The sequence below is a fragment of the Chiroxiphia lanceolata genome, chromosome Z, assembly GCF_009829145.1.
Source record: "Chiroxiphia lanceolata isolate bChiLan1 chromosome Z, bChiLan1.pri, whole genome shotgun sequence".
Classification (NCBI taxonomy): domain Eukaryota; kingdom Metazoa; phylum Chordata; class Aves; order Passeriformes; family Pipridae; genus Chiroxiphia; species Chiroxiphia lanceolata.
Genome location: NC_045671.1, coordinates 25,521,689 through 25,539,643, shown reverse-complemented (window position 1 = coordinate 25,539,643; position 17,955 = coordinate 25,521,689). Strand labels below are relative to the sequence as shown.

The 17,955-nt window shown below is 41.3% G+C and overlaps 1 protein-coding gene and 1 long non-coding RNA gene across 10 annotated transcripts in view; one reads left to right on the top strand and one right to left on the bottom strand.

The window, feature by feature from the left end:
- RIC1 (RIC1 homolog, RAB6A GEF complex partner 1) overlaps positions 1-1,802 on the bottom strand; it is a 47,984-nt gene extending 46,182 nt beyond the window's left edge. For 2 of the 5 annotated variants that reach the window (XM_032674832.1, XM_032674831.1), the window contains exon 1: positions 1,339-1,799. In XM_032674832.1, coding sequence (XP_032530723.1) covers positions 1,339-1,479 — 141 coding nt within the window. In that variant the 5' untranslated portion in view covers positions 1,480-1,799. Of the gene's footprint in view, positions 1-1,338 lie in introns of all 5 variants that reach the window. The other 3 variants (XM_032674830.1, XM_032674833.1, XM_032674834.1) reach the window with 2 other exon arrangements.
- Positions 1,634-15,416, top strand: LOC116780226. 5 transcript variants are annotated; one of them, XR_004354385.1, is made up of 5 exons: positions 2,267-2,900; positions 5,074-5,203; positions 7,004-7,132; positions 7,434-8,549; positions 15,405-15,416. It is a non-coding gene; the product is annotated as an uncharacterized LOC116780226 (long non-coding RNA). The 5 variants fall into 5 exon arrangements; XR_004354388.1 differs by lacking the exon at positions 15,405-15,416 and having other exon boundaries at positions 7,434-7,829; positions 7,917-9,313; XR_004354387.1 differs by lacking the exons at positions 2,267-2,900; positions 15,405-15,416 and adding an exon at positions 1,634-1,675 and having other exon boundaries at positions 5,141-5,203; positions 7,434-9,313.
- Positions 15,417-17,955: the final 2,539 nt, after the last annotated feature.

Below are 17,955 nucleotides of genomic sequence, written 5' to 3'. Positions count from 1 at the left end.
CTCAACTCTTCTGCAGCAAGTGAATTCTTCTAGTCCTCTGTCTGTAGCCAATTATACAATGTTTAACATTTCAAAACAAGTCCAAGCATGTGAGTTATTGAACCTCGTCCTTGGGAACAGACCATAAAGTAAACTACATTCTAGACAACAGTGCACCTCTTGAGAAGCATTCCACATGCCCGTTGGGTTTTTTATATATTTTCCCAGAAAAGAACAACAATTGTGCTCTGCTGACAAACTACAGCTACAGATTCAAGAACTGGCAAAAGCTAGAAGAGTGTACAGTTTATATACAAGTGGGCCACAAACCTAAGGAAACACAGGCCACATGGTGATGTTCCCACAGCACAGTTACCAGGCTGATTATGTCCTAGCTGGATACCCATCTAGGTTCCAAAAACAGCATCAGCACCCCAGCAAGGAGCTAAGGAACAGTCACGCAGAGCACAATAAAACATAATGTGATGAAATCTCAGCATAACTTAAAATGAGATTTTTAAGGCTACGACTGTTATTTGACATCTTCCAGTATCAGCTTTCTAAAGTTGGATTGTTGGTTTTCCCTGGTAATCTGAGATGAACTCTATATTACCTGGAGCTGGAGATATTTATAGACAGATTTAGGATCAAATCTAAGCAGTATTTAAAAGGATTCAGCATCAAAATTTAAAGTCAGTTTCACAGTTGTTTCATTGACTGCATCAAACCAAACTGACACGCAAGATTCACACTAATACAATGTGAATTAAGAGTAAGGCACGTAATGTCAATTATTCACATAGTCTCAAACTGGATGTTGCTGCAGCAGCAACTTCCATGCAAAAGCCACGACAAGTTTTCTGTTAGGGCCACAAAACTTTTAAAGTTTTCCATAAAAGTTTGTGAACTTCTGTGTTATAACAGTCTGAGTAGTGAGTTTGTTCTGTGCTTTACAGAAACTATTCCATATCTCCTACATTCATATGTTTTTTATATAAAACACAGAACCTGAAAAGGCAGAAGACATGAAGCATATTGGTAAAAACCAAAAAAATTTGCTACAATCACTCCTTACGTTAAGTATAAGCGCTATTTAGGTTAAAACAAAAAAAAAAAAGTTGGATGGAAGTCTCATTTTTCAGGCATAACAGGTGTTAACTGCAAGTAGATTGATATTGCATATTTTCTTAAAGCTACATTGTTGTCAGTAAACATCGTCGCTTAATCCCTCTGATTCACAAATAATGAAGTATCCTATAAACTTAATTTCAAATTTTTCAACCGTTTCTAGAAGAACAAACAAAAAATTAACAGCTGGGGGTGCAGGGTCCGAGAGCTGACAAGCCGATGGATACTCACTCTGCAGTACCAGATGCTCAACTGAGATGGGGATAAAACTGCGAAGAAAGCTCTCTGGGGATCCGTCTGGATGTGAAGCGGTCGCTCCAGAGACTCCAGAGGACACAGCAGCCTTTTGGGCCAGCCGCTGAGGAAATACATGACTGTGGATCTCCCTGTGCCCGAGGCGCGGGCGCTCAGCCTGCTCTATCCTAGGCGGGGGGCAGCGGGGACATCAGCCGAGGGAGAGGTGCAGGCTCGGCGGCCGATCGCGCATAATCACGGGCACAGGACGGGACGGCCGGAGACGCGGGCTGAGGCCTGCCCGGCGTTTGGGGCCGCCGGTGCCGGGGCGGGGGTGAGTGCGGGTTGGCGCGAGGGCCGGGCGGGCCTGCGGGAGGCGGCGCGGGGGGGCCGGGCCGGTCGGTCACTGCTCCGAGCGGGCGCCGCGGCGCTGCGGCGGCAGCAGCGGCGGCTCCACCCTCCCACGGGTGCCTCGCCCGCCCGCGCTCCGGGTCGGTGTCGTCGCCGAGAACCCCGCCGCCATGTCCTACCGCTCCCCCTCTTCCTCTTGCCGCTCCTCCCCCCCGTTCCCCTGTTCCAGGCCCCGAGCTGCGGCGCGGGGCGGGCGGGGCCGGGACGGAGCCGGGGCGGGGCCGCGCCGCGCGGAAGTGACGCCAGAGGCGTGCGCGTCACTGCTCCGGGCGGAAAAGGCGCGCCCGGCGTCGGGGGCGCGGGGAGCGCGTGCGCAGGAGGGGCAGGGGCAAAGGGGAACTGGGTTGAAGCGAGAGAGAAGGGAGAGGGGGCAGACGGAAAAGGAGGGGGGAGCGGGGAGAGAGGAGAGGAGAGGAGAGGAGAGAGGGAAAAAGAGCGGAAGGAAGAGGTGCGGCGGGAAAGGGGAGTTGCTGTAGAGGGAAGGGGAGCCTGGGGAGGCGGAAGCGGAGGGAAGAGGGAAGCGGAACGGGGGATGACAGGACAAGGGGAATAGTTTCCAGGAGAGAACAGGTTCAGAGTAGCTATAGAGGAGGAATTTCTCTGCTGTGAGGGTGGTGAAGCACAGGCTGCCCAGAGAAGTTGTGGATCTGCATCCCTGGAAGTGTTCAAGGCCATGCTGGATGGGGCTCTGACCAGCCTAGTCTAGTGGAAGGTGTCTCTGCTCATGGCAGGGGGATTGAAACGAGATGATCTGTAAGGTCCTTTCCAACCCATGCCATTCCGTGACTCTACGATGAATTCTGTGTGGGATGTGCTGTGTCGGGGGCAGGGTGAGCACAGGGCACAGTTGCTCATGCAGTGTGTGTACCTGGCGTTAGGTGTCTGCCAGGGGCAGGCACAGACGTTTCTTCCAAGTGATGACTTGGATCAGTGTTCTACACTGGGTTATTTTTATCCAAGGCCTGTTACTTAATCTTGTTTCCATGATTGCCCACATGCTTTTATTTGCACGTTACGGAGAGAGTAGGAGCATGTGGTGTGAAGGATGACAAGTAGAAATAGAAACTAAAGCTACAGCTTTAGAGGTAGTGAATGAGGCTAGTTGGTATCTCTCTTGGCAAATAAAAAGAAACGGAAGAGAACTAAAGGTAAGATCTCTATGCTGTTGCACGGGCAGTGCTTGTGTTACAAAGAAATAGCTATTGCTAGAAATAAGCGGAAAAGTTTTGTGAACCAGTCCCCTGGCACTGCCTGTTAGAGGAGTTCCTACAGACTGAACTGTCTATAGAGAGGTCTCACTGCATGCAAATTATCCAGTACCCTTCAAAGAACACGGCCTGTCCCCACTCCTAAGGCCTGCTGTGTCCTAACAGCTTTCTGGTAATATATTGTTCTTACCATATGAATACTGTGTCCCAGCTGAAATATTTTTATCTGAACACAAAAAGAGAATCTGTATCTATTGGAATCCATATCCATATCTGTTAGAATCCAGACAAAACCATAATAGACCTTGGAAAAAATATAGTAAAGGAACAAAACACTAAGATGTTTCATACCTTATGCTTTTAACTGGGCAACTTGAAAATGCCCTACCATCAAATTCCCCGCTCTCAGATATGTGCCAACTAATGCTTCTTCTACAAACATCCTCCTTGCTATAGTCTCTTCCCTGAATGCTTTTTGACAGCTAGCCTGCTAAATTAGGAAATGGAAATTATATTAGAAGTGTGGCATCATTTCATTTTATTGACTCCCCCTCTATTCCTCAGATTATGAAATAAATGGCACAAAATACATCCTGAAGAATATTTACAACTTCAGAATCATCCTTCTTTTGGATTAATTGCATTTCATCTTACTTCATGAAAGTACAGAAAAGTTTGTCAAAGAAAATCCATGAAAGAATTAATAAGGAACCTCTATGCCTTTCATACTCTGTAGCTTCCTTCGTTAATGCTGCTGCATCCTAATATGTTCGTTCAAGTCATGTTGTTGGTGCATGTAGATCAATGCCAAGTTGTGTGCTGGGAGCAGCGCTAATGAGGGAAACAAGTACTGCTCTTAATAGCGACTGGATTGTAGAATTTTGTTGTAAAAGTGGAGACTGGAGCCCTTGTAAGTTTTGGATTGCTGATATTGTTCTTTTCTCCATGGAAAGGCATGAGGCACATATTTGAAATTAAAAATAGTGATGGTAGCAGCGTGTCATTAAAAGTATGACTATCGAAACCCACACATTAATAATACGAATACAATCTAAACTGTCTGATATTTTTTATACATTTTTTTAGACTAAATCAAAAATACATGCCTAGAATGGTAATGTGGTAATAATAGACTTTTTCTAATAATAGGCTGTTTGTACTTGACTACAAAAGCATATTTCTCAGTGTTGTGGTACGAGAATGTAACTCATAATACCTTGAGACACAAAAGTTGTGTAGAAATAAAATGCGTGCAGTGGACCAAGCTCAGAGAATTTCTTGAACAGATCTGGCAGTGGCTACCAAGGCACAATTACAGGATATAACAGCAAGACTATGATAACAAAGCTCAAGAGAATTGTGAAAGCCCTTTATGCACAAAGGTCCACTTGTCAGTTGTCATCAAGTTCACCTAGTTGAAGATAAGACTTGCTTGCAGCTGCCTATTCAGTGACAGTCATGTTGTTTTGGAAACTGTGCTCTTGAGATAGCTGTGTCCTGGAAAGGAAGAGCTCATGCAGAGCTGTGGGAACATCCAGGGACATTGAAATATCATAAACCTAAATACGTAAGTCCTGATGTTACCAGGCTAGTGAAAGGAAGAAGGAGACACTGCTGGTGGCAAAAGTAGATTGAGAATGAAAATGTTGGATGAGAGTAGCTATTCTGTGTAGTTGCCACTGTTGAGAGTCCTGGTGTTGATGTGCAGCTATTGCCATGAGCTGTCATTTAGATTCTGCAGCTACTTCTCACGTAATGTTATATCCGCAGCTGTTCCATGAGCAATGACGGAGGGTCAGTCCTTGCATGTTAAATTTAAAAAACCCAATGACCTCTCCCCCCACTATTGTCACTACCAGCAACATAGCTCAAAGTAAAAAAAAAAAACCACACAAACAAAAAACTGACAGAAAGACTGTTAGTGAGGCATGGCTGTGGTCAGTGTCATGAAGTTTTTGCCATGCTGCTTACAGACGCAGGCATGGTGTCATATAAACCCAGAAAGGGTGTGACAGTTTGTAAGCACATGTGTTTTGTGCATTAAAATGTCTTTATTAAGTTATCTTCATTTCTTAAAACTGGTCCTGGAGCAAATGTGTCCTTTACCTTGCAGATTTTTGCTGATGAAGTGTGAAGATTGCATTAGTCTGTTATTTAAACTGCACATTTTATCATTTTAGTCATCCTTTGACCCACCAAAATGGACTTTTACACTGAGAACAGTTCCATATAAACAGGACAAGGTAGGCAAATACTCAACTCGTTTTCCCACAGACGACCTACAGAGGTTATCTCAGGAGGTGAATTATAATGTTTGTTAGCATCCTTAAAGATGAAATGTAAACCAGTATCAAAATAATAATATTAGAAATTAAAAAAAAAGAACCCAATAAAAGGGAAATGATTACTTATAACACAATAGGAAAATCTTATGTTTTTAAAAAATAAAAATAAAAAACCCAAAACAATGGGTTAAATGCCACGACTAGTCAGCTCCAATTAATAAAGAGAAAAGTCACTCTGATTTTTTCAAACATTTTCTGAATTCAGCCAAGTGAGATGGAAGGAGTAGAAGGAGTACTCCTGTGAAAGAGACTGTTTAGGAAGAAGGAGAAGAACAGTTTATTCTATTGGTACTGCAAAATCAAACTCAGCAATTTGTGCTTAGATACAGTAGATGACCTGAAGTACTGGGACAAAAACAATAATTCTGGAATAGAGTACAGTACAGTTCTTAATCCTAATGTTTATATTTCTGTTGATTTTTAAAAATTATTTTGTATACCCAGCTACATTTAAATACAGTAAAAAGCTAAAGATAAATTCCACCTGATTTTTCTAGGAACCATTCACTCACAAGGGGTCACAAATTTATTTGGCAACATTATTTACCATTTGATAACTTATAAGGCAATGCAATTAATAATTACTGATTTCAGATAATTCTCTAATAACATGTAAATACTCACCATCCATTTTGTAGTCTATTGACCATTTGACACAAGTCATGCAGTACTGTTTTAGTTTCTCACGGAACCATATCTATAACTAACCAGCAGTATAATTCAGTACTGTTAGAACCCAGTTTCCTACATTTTTCAGTAGTGTTTTGCAATAATGTTTCTGGGGGTTTTTTTTCAGTGAATGAACCAAACAACTGATACCTTTTCATTCTAAATTTTTGAAAAGTATCTACTATTCAAAAGTGGCTTTTCCCAGGTGTTCAAGAACCTAAACCTGAAATTTGCAAGTAAATTTACTCGTGAATTTGAAAGTATGTGTGGATACAGATACTACAATAAAGTTGCAGTTGCAGTTTAGGTAGATTAGAAATCAAATAAATTTGGGCCCAAAATACTTTGTTTTGTTTGTTTATCTCTGAGAAAATAGAAAGGGAAATCACAGCAGAGCTCTTTCCATGCATTAACAGCCATACCTAATATATAAAGCCAGATAAAAAGGGAAAAAATATTTCACAATTCTGAAAGCAACCTGTATCATTTAGTGGATTAATCATTGTCAATGTCAATAAAGATATGTTCCAAAGCCATGATCTGTCAGATTTAACATAGTTAGCACAGCATTTGCAGAAGATCTGAGTTCTTGGGATTATACAGCCCTGAGGACTTCAGTTTGGTTTTCATAACTGCTATGAGTTCGGTAGGGTGGTTTTTTAAAACATCCTCTACATCAGTGAAAATATCCTTAGAAATTCAGTCTGTCCTTTCAGACTTTATTATTTGGGTTTCACTGACTGGTGAATATGCTTGTAGTTTCATGAATACCTTACCACTGAAGTATTTGCTTTGTGCACACAATTACTTTGCCAAAAGCCATTGTGGTTTCTGAATATGTCTGGAGAACTGCATTCCTGGACGGTCTTTGATATCTGATACTAGGAACTGAAATATCCAGAATCACCGATCATTTTTAATGTCTTGGCTTTAGGAAACAAGTTTATTCTTGTGGCTTTCCAAGCAGAAAAAAAGCATTGTAGAAGGAGCTAACTGACTCTGGTATGAGTTTTCTAACATAATTTTCAGTATAAACCAGTGCTGGAAAAACATTCTTTATTCACAGTGAACAAACTGACCAAAGAACCGTGTGAGCTGCCTTATGTGGAAGAAAATTAATGAAGCGGTTTTGGGGTGATGACTGCACATTTTTACCAGGTAACACAACCTATGTAAAGTACAGGGTACATGGTACAATTAGAGTATATTAGATGGATATGGGAGTTGCAGACAAAAGACTTGAAGAGATAGGAGCTCTTGTGTATGAAAGCATTGGTAGGTAGGGTGACCTAGACTTATGATATGTTATGCACTTAAAGTATTTGTTTTATTAGGTGTTTCTGGAATTTTGTGAACTTCTGCTTAAGTATATAATCTGAAACTAACAAAAGCACGCTTGAATTATATTGCTGTACATACTATAACCGTACATGTTATCCTTAACACTTGTGTCATACAGTGTTAACTCCTCCGTTGAATTTGAATGTTTTCAGTCTGAAGATGAACAGTAAAGGACAACACAGATGTTGGAGACAGGAGTCTAATCTGGTAGGCTGTTGAACATCATCTGCAGCATGGGGCTACAGTCTTTATCCAAGAAGCAGGGTCCTTTCTTACAGGTGTCAAGATGCAAAACACATTTTCAAGTATCTTCTTGAGCAGATATAGGGAACAAAGTAAAATCAAAGAAGAAAACACTGGAATTTTCTTATATTAGTGGATATTAACCTTATGTTGTCTTCTGTGTCTCTTCGTTGTAGGCACTTGTTTGGACTGAGATGCATATTAAATAACCTCTGACAATGTGTTAAGATAGTGACAGCGTTTAGCAGTGCCCTCTGCAGGCTTTTATTTGGTAAGCAGAGAAAGCTGTAGCAACTCTGCTCTGTTTGGATTATGTGTTTATACTTGTTGAGCTGGTTCTTTTTATGTATTTTGCTAGCAGAGTACCATCTGAACTTTGGAATTTTGTTCCCAAGCTGCTTGGAAAAAACCACAGAGTGCTGTAAGTGATCCACTAAGTGCTACAGAAATTACCCGCTTGTTTCAAGAGCCTAGTTTTGTATCAGTTTGTGTGTTACAACCATACAGTGTCCTGGGCAACAGGAATTCAAGTTCCCATCTCTCTTCCCCCTAGGAACTTATTTCTGTCTGTACTGACCTGGCTGTGTCTGAAAGAAATAGGTGATCAATTCAGCTTTCAGTCCTTTGTGATCAGTGACTACACTGAAAAAATCAGCTTTTTTTTAAGGGCCTTGTGTCACAATCAGCCAAGCTGTTACTGAGTCAGAGCCATCCAAACATCCCTAAAATACAGTTGAAAGTGCAGTTGAAACTGTCACTGTCAGAGGAGGCATCATATTTTGAGCTGTTTCCTGTTGAAGTCCAATGTTAAAGAAATTATTTTCAAATTCTGCCTTTTTTTACCTATTTGTTAATGATCTGTATGTTGCGGCTTAAAAATACCTTCTAGTTGCAGGACAGAACTTGGAAATAATTTCTGTCTTGGTAAATTACATGAAAATCAATTGCTCATCCCAAATCATCATTGATTAAATGGTAATATCACAATAAAGTAGAGCCTTTTCATTACTATATTTATGAGTAAATTGCTGTCATTCATGTCTGTGCCCTGCACACCAAAGAAAATATGTTTTCCAATTATGAGGCTCAGAAATATGAGGACAGTTATATGCCAAGAGTTCTGTCTTCTAATCTGAGACCATAGAGTGACATCTTTGTGGTCTCTGAGATGTCATCAAAGTCTTTGTTGTTAAAATCTTACTAAGCTCTTACTGTTATGTGTGTAAATTATTTAAAGAGACAGATTTGAACTTCTTTTGTCAAGCAGAAGCTTGTACTTATTGAGCTGAAGGGGCAAAAGATGCAATGTCAGGACTAGCTGCTAATATACATAAAAAAAAAAAAATGAATACTGTCAGTTATATTCTTAGATGGACCTCACAAATATTGAATAGCCTAACAGAAAAATAAACCCATTAAAGAAGAATGCTTTTGAAAAATTATAGAAAGTTGGTTGACTTTATCCACATTTAGAAAAATATCTAGGTATTCTGTGGCCTGTTCAGAGGTTTGATGTTTGTAAGTAAACACTATGTGGAGCTATAGAGCTTGTTCTTCAGGAGATTTAAATTAGATAGCATCAAAACAGCAAAATAAAAGGGGAAATGCTGTATGAACTTCTGCTTTTAGGCTACACTGAAATAGTCACCGTTTTTCAGCCACTGAACCATGCCAACTTTTCAGCAGTTCCTTGACAGAGTTAAATAGACATTTTCTAAATGTAATCAAAGCTCTTGTGTTCCATTAATAAGAAAAGAAAAGTATTTCAGCTTTTGTAGGTTACAGCCACAAACTACTGAGTGGGAACAAAACAGGTTGGAATGCTGACAGAACAAAATACATTTCTGTACACCAAGGCTTACTTGTTTGGTAAGCATGCTATGTGTCATTGGATGTCAGTTTTTCAGCTTGGATACTGTTTTATGACTTGGCTTAATACTTATGAAGATTTGGGAAGGCTTTATCCACATTTGATACAGGCACGTTGGTGACTTATGAGGCCAATACGTGACAGACATATCCGGTTGCAAAAGGCACAACAGAAAGACTCCTTAGATGGTGTATTCTGCAAGACACGGTTCTTCCTGCGTTGCCTTTTTTCCTCGAGAGTGAGCCTGCGTGTGTTCTCAAAGGCTTCCGCAGCGTTATAGATGCTGTGTCTCCAGGCCTCCCGATTTGAGGCCAGAGTAGACCAATTATGGTGATCAGTATGGCCAAGGCTGAGATGTTGTTTCAGGGAGTCCTTGAATCTTTTCTTCGGGGCTCCTCTCTTGCGGCAGCCAGTGGCAAGTTCACCATAAAGCAAGATCTTAGGGAGGCGGTGGTCCTTCATCCTGGAGACGTGCCCTGCCCATCGCAGCTGTGTTCTCATCAGCATGGCCTCTACACTTGTGACTGCTGCTTGCTCAAGAACAGATGTATTGGTCACATAATCTGACCAGCGGATGTTTAGGATTGTACGGAGGCAGCATTGATGGAAGCGTTCTAGGAGACGCAGGTGGTGGCGGTAGATGACCCATGATTCGGAACCATACAAGAGAGTAGACAGCACTATGGCTCTGTAATCTTCGTTCGCGAAGCCCAGCCATGATGATGAATACTTATAGTAAATAAATAAGGACATGCTGTGGCAGAAATGTTTCCATTACTCATCTTTTTGGAATGATATGATGAAACATAGCACCAAACATTCTTAAACAATCCTGGGAAACAGGTCTCAGAGTGACTGTCTTACAGTCTCATTAAGAATAATTACTAGATTTTATTAAGAATACTACACTTCCATATTAAGAGTTATTTTTCTGTTTTACTTATGTAGATCAATGAAAATTGCTGGCCAATGCTGAATATACTGAAATAATCTCTGTGATGGGAAATGCACATACATTATAGAGGACAGACGCAGGAAGATGTTTAGTCGGAAGGCTCTGGTTTAGCAAGCACATGCTTAATTGCCTCAGTGACCCACATCAGTTTCAGTTATACTTTTAGTTTCCATACTATACAGATAAGAGGTTCTTATTCACACACTAAAAATTAATGAAGCATGCTTTTAATGCACTCCGAAACCACAGCTACAATATCAGCTCTTAAACACTTCTCTAATCATTGATGTTATGCCATAACAAATGCCAACTCAATATTACTTTACTGATAATAAGAAGAACATTAATTTATTAGTAAGTTTGAAGTGTTCTTGTCACTTGAACATGGTGGGCTGTTCTCACCCTTTCACATCAAAAAGGCACAAAGGGCAACAAGAATGATCAAAAGCCTCAGGATTGCAGGTTGCCGAGTAGGATCTGACCAAGGGTTAAATTTGTGTACAAGGATGTGAAAAGTTATTGTACATGACCTGAAAAGGACTGCAAATGTGAATGTATCTTTAAGATACGTGAGTGAGAGCATGCCTATGTTCCACTATTCAAGACTGATCAACAAGAAAAGAGGAACTGAATCAGGCCACCTCTGTGTCCATGCACTTGTATGAGTGCAGTTTGTGTTTGGTGGCAGACACAGAAGGAAGAGTGAGGGTGCAACAGTGCGAAATCTATCAGACTAGATGCTATGAATAAGGTGTTCACTGTCCCTTCCATTATAAGACCTAGGGAGTATCCAGTGAAGCTTGCATTTGGATAGGTACTGAATAAACCTATTAGTTTATTCTATCTAAAATAGGAGAAAGTCAGTGTGTCCACTTCTTGAATAGGTTGTTAAGGTGCAGACATATGTTTTCTTACCATTTTATGATTTTTTCCAAAATGAGTTCATCAGCCAGTATGATTGTTACTTGAAGAGTGGGAAGGCTGCGGATGTGGTCTATCTGGACTTCAGCAAAGCCTTTGGCACCATCTCCCACAGCATACCCCTGAAAAAGCTGGCAGCCCACAGCTTGGACAAGGGCACTCTCTGCTGGGTTAGGAACTGGCTGGAGGGCCGGGCCCAGAGAGTAGTGGGGAATGGTGCTGCATCCAGTTGGCCTGGTGTTGGGCCTAGTTCTATTTAATATCTTTATTGGCAATTTAGATGAGGGGATTGAGTGTACCATTAGCAAATTTGCAGATGACACCACGTTGGGGAGGAGTATTGATCTACTGGAAGGCAGGAGGGCTCTTCAGAGGGACCTGGACAAGCTGGAGAGATGATCTGATTCCAGTGGGATGAGGTTCAACAAGGCCAGGTGCCGGGTCCTGAACTTTGGCCACACAACCCCCTGCAGCCCTACAGGCTGGGGACAGAGTGGCTGGAGGAGCAGCCAGGCAGAAGGGATCTGGGAGTTTGGATCGACAAGAAGCTGAACATGAGCCAGCAGTGTGCCCAGGTGGCCAAGAAGGCCAATGGCATCCTGGCCTGGATCAGGAACAGCGTGGCCAGCAGGACCAGGGAAGTGATTCTTGCCCTGTACTCAGCACTGGTGAGGCCACACCTCGAGTACTGTGTCCGGTTCTGGGCCCCTCAGTTCAGGAAGGATATTGAGGTGCTGGAGCAGGTCCAGAGAAGAGCAACAAGGCTGGTGAAGGGACTCAAGCACAAGTCCTCTGAGGAGAGGCTGAGGGAGTTGGGGTTGTTCAGCCTGGAGAAGAGGAGGCTCGGGGGAGACCTCATCACTGTCTACAACTCCCTGAAAGGAGGTTGTAGCCAGGTGGGGGTTGGACTCTTCTCCCAGGCAACAGCAGTAGGACAAGAGGGCCTGGTCTTAAGCTCTGCCAGGGGAGATTTAGGTTGGATATTAGGAAGAAATTTTTTACAGAGAGAGTAATCAGACATTGGAATGGGCTGCCCAGGGAGGTGGTGGATTCACTGTCCCTGGAGGTTTTTAAGATGAGACTGGATGTGGCACTTAGTGCCATGGTCTAGTAACCACAGAGGTTTTGGATCAAGGGTTGCACTTGAGTATCTCAGAGGTCTTTTCCAACCCAATTGATTCTTTGATTCTATGATTAAAAATCATAATGCCTAGAATCAAAATCACTGTCATTTCTGTATCACCTCCATTTGGGATTCATAACACATTAGTCCACAAGCAGTCCTAATGTTCAATGAGGCAAAACTTTAATCCTTCAATCACAGTGTCCAATGATCCTCCTTCAGCTTTTACTCAGGCAACACTTTCAAAATGCCATGTTTTGTTCTTTGATGAAGTGTCCATTTTATCTCAAAACCTTGTATAAATAAATTTTAATTAATCTCTGTTGACATTTTAAAAAAGGAACCTTAGCAACTCACCAATTACAAATTAATTTTTTATAGGTGGACTTGCAAAATTTTATTTTCTGTTTAGTTCCTCTGACAGACATTGGAGAGCTTATGGGAAGGCACACAGACAAAACTGCCCTTGAAACCTTGCTATATCAGCTGGAATAAATTACCAGCTTTCAAGTCTTGTAAGCAAACACAGCACATGCATAACTGAAGTCAGTAGAAAAATTAAGTGTATAGATCTAGTCCTTGCAACTCTTCAGTTTTGCAGCTTCCGTTGAACATAGAAACTTGTGATAGCTCAGCACCCCTTAGGATTTAGCTGTATGTAAACATGGGAAAACTGGGTATGCCATTGCTCAGCAAGTTCTGGAGAAAAGCTAAATTTAAAAGAAAGGCTTTTCTTGAGTCGTGTGGCATTCTTGGACTTGAGAGACTTTATAGAGACCTTGAAATATTGAGATTTCATCCCTCCTTCCTTCTATTCCTACTAAGAACTGGATTCCAAAATAACATATCTCTTGCTGAGGGAGCAAACTAAAATTCCTGTGTAAAAGGCAGAGTCCTATGCTATGTTTTAAAGGTCTCAAGAGAAATTTCTAAATGTGACGTGAATATCTGAACTAAGGAGCTGAAAACTCGGGCTTCTGCCAGTAGAATAAAAGAGGTGCAGAAATACGGATTTTGCAGCAAGAACAGGACATCGTATTTCAATATTAACAAACCAGGTGGAAACACATGGCAATCTGGTGTTTCAACATGTAAATGACATGTAAAATACAAGCCTCCCTCCTGTCAGTAGTAATCAAATGTACCTCTGTTATGCCTGTTTGACAAGGGCTGGGTATCATTAAAAATGTAAGAACACCAGAGCTGGATCTCAAGTTTGTCTTGCACAGTGGTACTCTGCTCCGCTGGTAGTAGTTATATAGGTAAAAATGTTAACAAATGGGTGTCATTTAATTTTTGTTCTTTTTCCGTGGCTGTTGGCACATACTGCTCAAGAGAAATTTGAAATATGAAATATGCAGAGAAGGGTAGGGGGAGTGGAAAGGAACCAGACAGCAAATAGAACTGAAAACCATTAGTCTAGCATACAAAGAAACATTTACTGATTTGCTATCAAATTCCTGCTTCAAGATCCCCATTGAAATCCTGTTGTGTTCTGAGACTCACAGTATGCCAGGACAGCAGTTAAATAACTAATATCAGCACAATTTGCTTCTCTATGAAACTGTTTTCATATGCTCAGGGTTGCTTAGTAAAACTTGTTTCAGATTTTTAGCAATCATTCCATATTGGGATGGGGGGGATGGTACAGGGAAGTATTGTAGTTACCATCTTTTTTTTAATAGTACCTGCCATTGTTCTTGCGTTTTGCCATGGGTTGTTTTTTTTGTTTCTAGAGGTTTTTTTTTCCTGCAGATGGTGATATCTTATTACAAGATCTTGTTTAATCCTTCATTACCCTGCTTGGTAATAGTTCTTTCTGTAGTACCTGAGGCTGATGATTTATTCAAATGAAAATCACTTGGCTCCATACCATGATGCCTTGTATAACACTATCTTTAAATTAAAAGGCCTTGCCTGAGCATGATTGTTCAGTAAAGGCACAACTACTGCAAGGAAAATCTCTAGAACTTGCTGTTGAATTATCAGCCCTACAGGTCTTCTGGTCTGCTGACTTGTGAGAAGCAGCACAATTGCGAAGTCATGCTATGTATCTGTTGGAAGCAGATGTCAAATGACATCTCCTTAGATTTAAGCAAGTTTTGTTTTGAAAAAAAGAAAAGAGAATAGGTCATTAAAGCATGTAAGCATTCCTCCTAACTTGAGATAAGATCTGTCGGCAGCATTGTGGTCAGCTCAGCAGAGCTTAGCTGTAAGAGAAGCTGGGACAACTTCTGTTTCTGGATTAATGCTTTATGGAAGAACAGTTTATATAATTGGGTACAGGGATCAAGTCAGCTGTATTTCTGCTCAGAGTTTTCCAAATCTCTGCTGGGAGCTCAGACTGTTCTTTCCTATGGAAAAAAAATTTGTCTTGCTCTTCAATGAAGAGCAACTGGAAGTTAATTGACTTTTAATTTTTGTTAACAATTGTATTTGAGTATGAATAAATACATTTGAGTGTCTGTGCTTCCCTGTTGCAAAAAACCACCAAACCCTTTAATATAAAAAAATAGCTATGTGCAGGGCTGTGGTTAAATTCTACTGTTAAAGCAGAAGGAACGTACTACAGGAGTGGCTGCTCTAAGAATAGGAGTCATAAGAGACATCCTACTCTAGTACGAAGATGAGTGCTATTAAAACTAGTAATACTGAACCAGGATGTCTGCAGAAGGCAACAGACTCCTCATTGTCAGGGGCTACACATAACAGAGAGCTTTAGCTACCCTGGCCAGCTGTATTGGTGACCTCACCAACACACCTTCTACCCAAGGGTCCAGTACCCCACCCAAGCCTTGCCTGAGCTGAGCTGTAGGTAGGTTTGTGCTCAGCCCTGTCCCCTGTCATCCTGACTTGCTATTTTTCCTCACTGGACCATGGGCCTATGCTATAGATTTTCCTGTCCCCAAGCCTATGCCTGACTGGATCCCCTAGCTGGGTCTTGGGCCTGACTCATCACCTTGACTGGCAAATTGAGAGATTACATCACCAACCCTGGTCCTGTTTAAGCACCCTGGGATTGAGCCCTAATGGGGAGGACATGGTGATGAGGTTACCCTCTGCTCCTAGTTCATAGCCCCTCATGGGGCAGCCCTGGTCTTGCAGCTCGCTGATAGTTTACCTTGCAAGGATAGTAAAACTAGTTGTATGAGGATTGTAGTGAAACTTCAGAGATGTGACTTTTGTCCTTTGATGTCCTTCAGTCTGCTTTTATTAAGGTACATGTTCGCCTTCTCTATCAGTACATTTGGAAAACCTTTGGCATTCTCAATAGGAGACTGTGTTGATGCTCACTAGCTTACAAAATAATTTGAGTTACTTTCTCAGGAAATCTCTGCTTCTTGAGAAATAGATCAAATGACAAATCTAAGATTCTGACAAAAAAGTAATTCCTTTCCTGAGTCTTCTTATTGACTCACACCCAGGATAGAAAACAGGGCCAGAATAGATTGGCCTTATCCTTCAGAAAACAGTCATCTGGGTTTTCAATGTAGTTACTTTCTCTTTTTCAGGAACATAGTCAGCTATTTTGCTGCTGCTTTTACCTGCAACTTTTTCCCAAGGTATAAGTTCAAATAAGCATAGTGCTGTGATGCTGGAGTGTATGGCCAGCTGTTTGGACAGACACTTTATGAAAGCAGTTAAGTACTTCCCTGCGTTCAAGTATATTTGCTGTAGTATAGTCTGCTGTACTTCAGAGTGCTTCTGTAAATATGTCAAAACTGCTTATACAATGCAGCTTGCAGCACTGAGATCTACAGTTACCAGGTTTTGGAGGAAAACAAGCACAACTTTATCCTGTTGTCTCAGCCTATCATAAGCCACTATCAAAAGCCAGAAGAAGAACCTCTCTTTTCCTAAAGAAAAGTGAATTTTAGGAGGCAGTGTATCCTATTAAAACAGTAGTAAAAATAATATTTGCCTTAATCTACTGAAGTGGAAAAATTCAAATAATTACACTGAAAATACAAGCCAGTTTTCCCCTAGCTCATTCTGGTTTTGTTTCTCTTATCTCCCTGTGGCTTTTTGGATGTAATTAACAATTTAAAAACTTTCAGGATGTTCATAGGCAGAAGGAGCATTTAAACCAGTTTGTGTCACTTTTGCCCCCACAGATTGGCTAGCACAACTGCTTTTGTAGCTGATCTTCACAGAGTGGTATCTTAATGGCACAAAGCCCAGTTCTACAAAAAGCCATACCATGGCTTGCAAACTGCATGCACACACACATCAGCTGTTCAATGCCTGCAGAATCAGAGCCAGGGGCAAGGCAGTAACTAATAACCTGTACTCTGTATGAGTGCTCCCACTGTCAGACAGCAGTGAAGCGAAAGGCTGGTGTGGAGCAAGCCTGAGCATCTACCTACACATGGAAATGATTTGTTCACACTGGTCACCACACAGAGCTAAAGAACAGTTTACCTTATCCTTATTTTTTATTTTACTTTTTCCTCCTGCTGTGAGGCTTCTGGTTTCTGAACCAGCAACAGGCCCTTTACTAGAGCGTTTACTTCATGACTCTGCAGGATTAGAACTGTTTTTCATGAGAAGTAAGGTTTCAACATACATTGAAGCATGCACATGTTCTTGTTCTCCTAGGAAAACCCCAGATCTGAACAAGCATCTGGCCAGTCTCCAAGGGCAAAACTTTTTTATTAACACAGATTTTTTTTCTTTGGTTTATAGGCCTAAGCAATAAGAGTGTCTGAGTAGGAGCTCAGTAGTGGATAACTGCAGCTTGTTTATTAAAAAGGTTGAAAGAAATTAATACAGCCAATGCTTAATGGTGGGAAATAACATCTCAAAAGTTACAACCCAAGGAAAGTGTTGTCCTCACAGGTGTAAATCTCAGGTTGCGTTAAAAAGGATTCCTATGATCTTTAAAACATGAGCACAGAATTGGAGGAGGTCTCATTATTACCATGCCCAGGACCCTCATGTCACAAGACTCAGGTCATAAAATCCCATTCACAAACTTACTGAGCTCTAGCTATAAATGTTTCGCTTTATCACTTTCACTGAAAAGCTGCTTCTGAGCCTCTCTACTCAGAAACACTCAAGAAGCCTAATCTTTACAGTACATTTACCACACAACCACTTTATACCTTTGTTTCTATGCCACTATCGTTTTCTAAACAATTCCTTTCCATCCTGGTGGACTATTCCTTCAATAACCTATATGAGATAATTTGCTTAACAACAATCCTGTTTTCACTTGCAAACAGGCAGGCAGAATCCGAGGAGTACATTGAATATTGCAAAGGGCAGTGACTAAAAGAAAAACTTTGCAGGCTTGGAGACAGGAAGCTTAATTATCTGTTATGATTATGTCTTGAAATAACATATCAAGGAGCGAGTCATATGTGTAACCCAGAACTGGAGCTAAGTTATATATGCAGTTGTGCTGCTGTGACTGACAGGCTAGCTGTCACAGGCAGAATGGAAGTTTTGGACAAGCTTTATCAGCTACCATTGAATCATGAGGTACATAAAGGACCCACACTAAACTTCTTCTCAGAGAGGAGTCT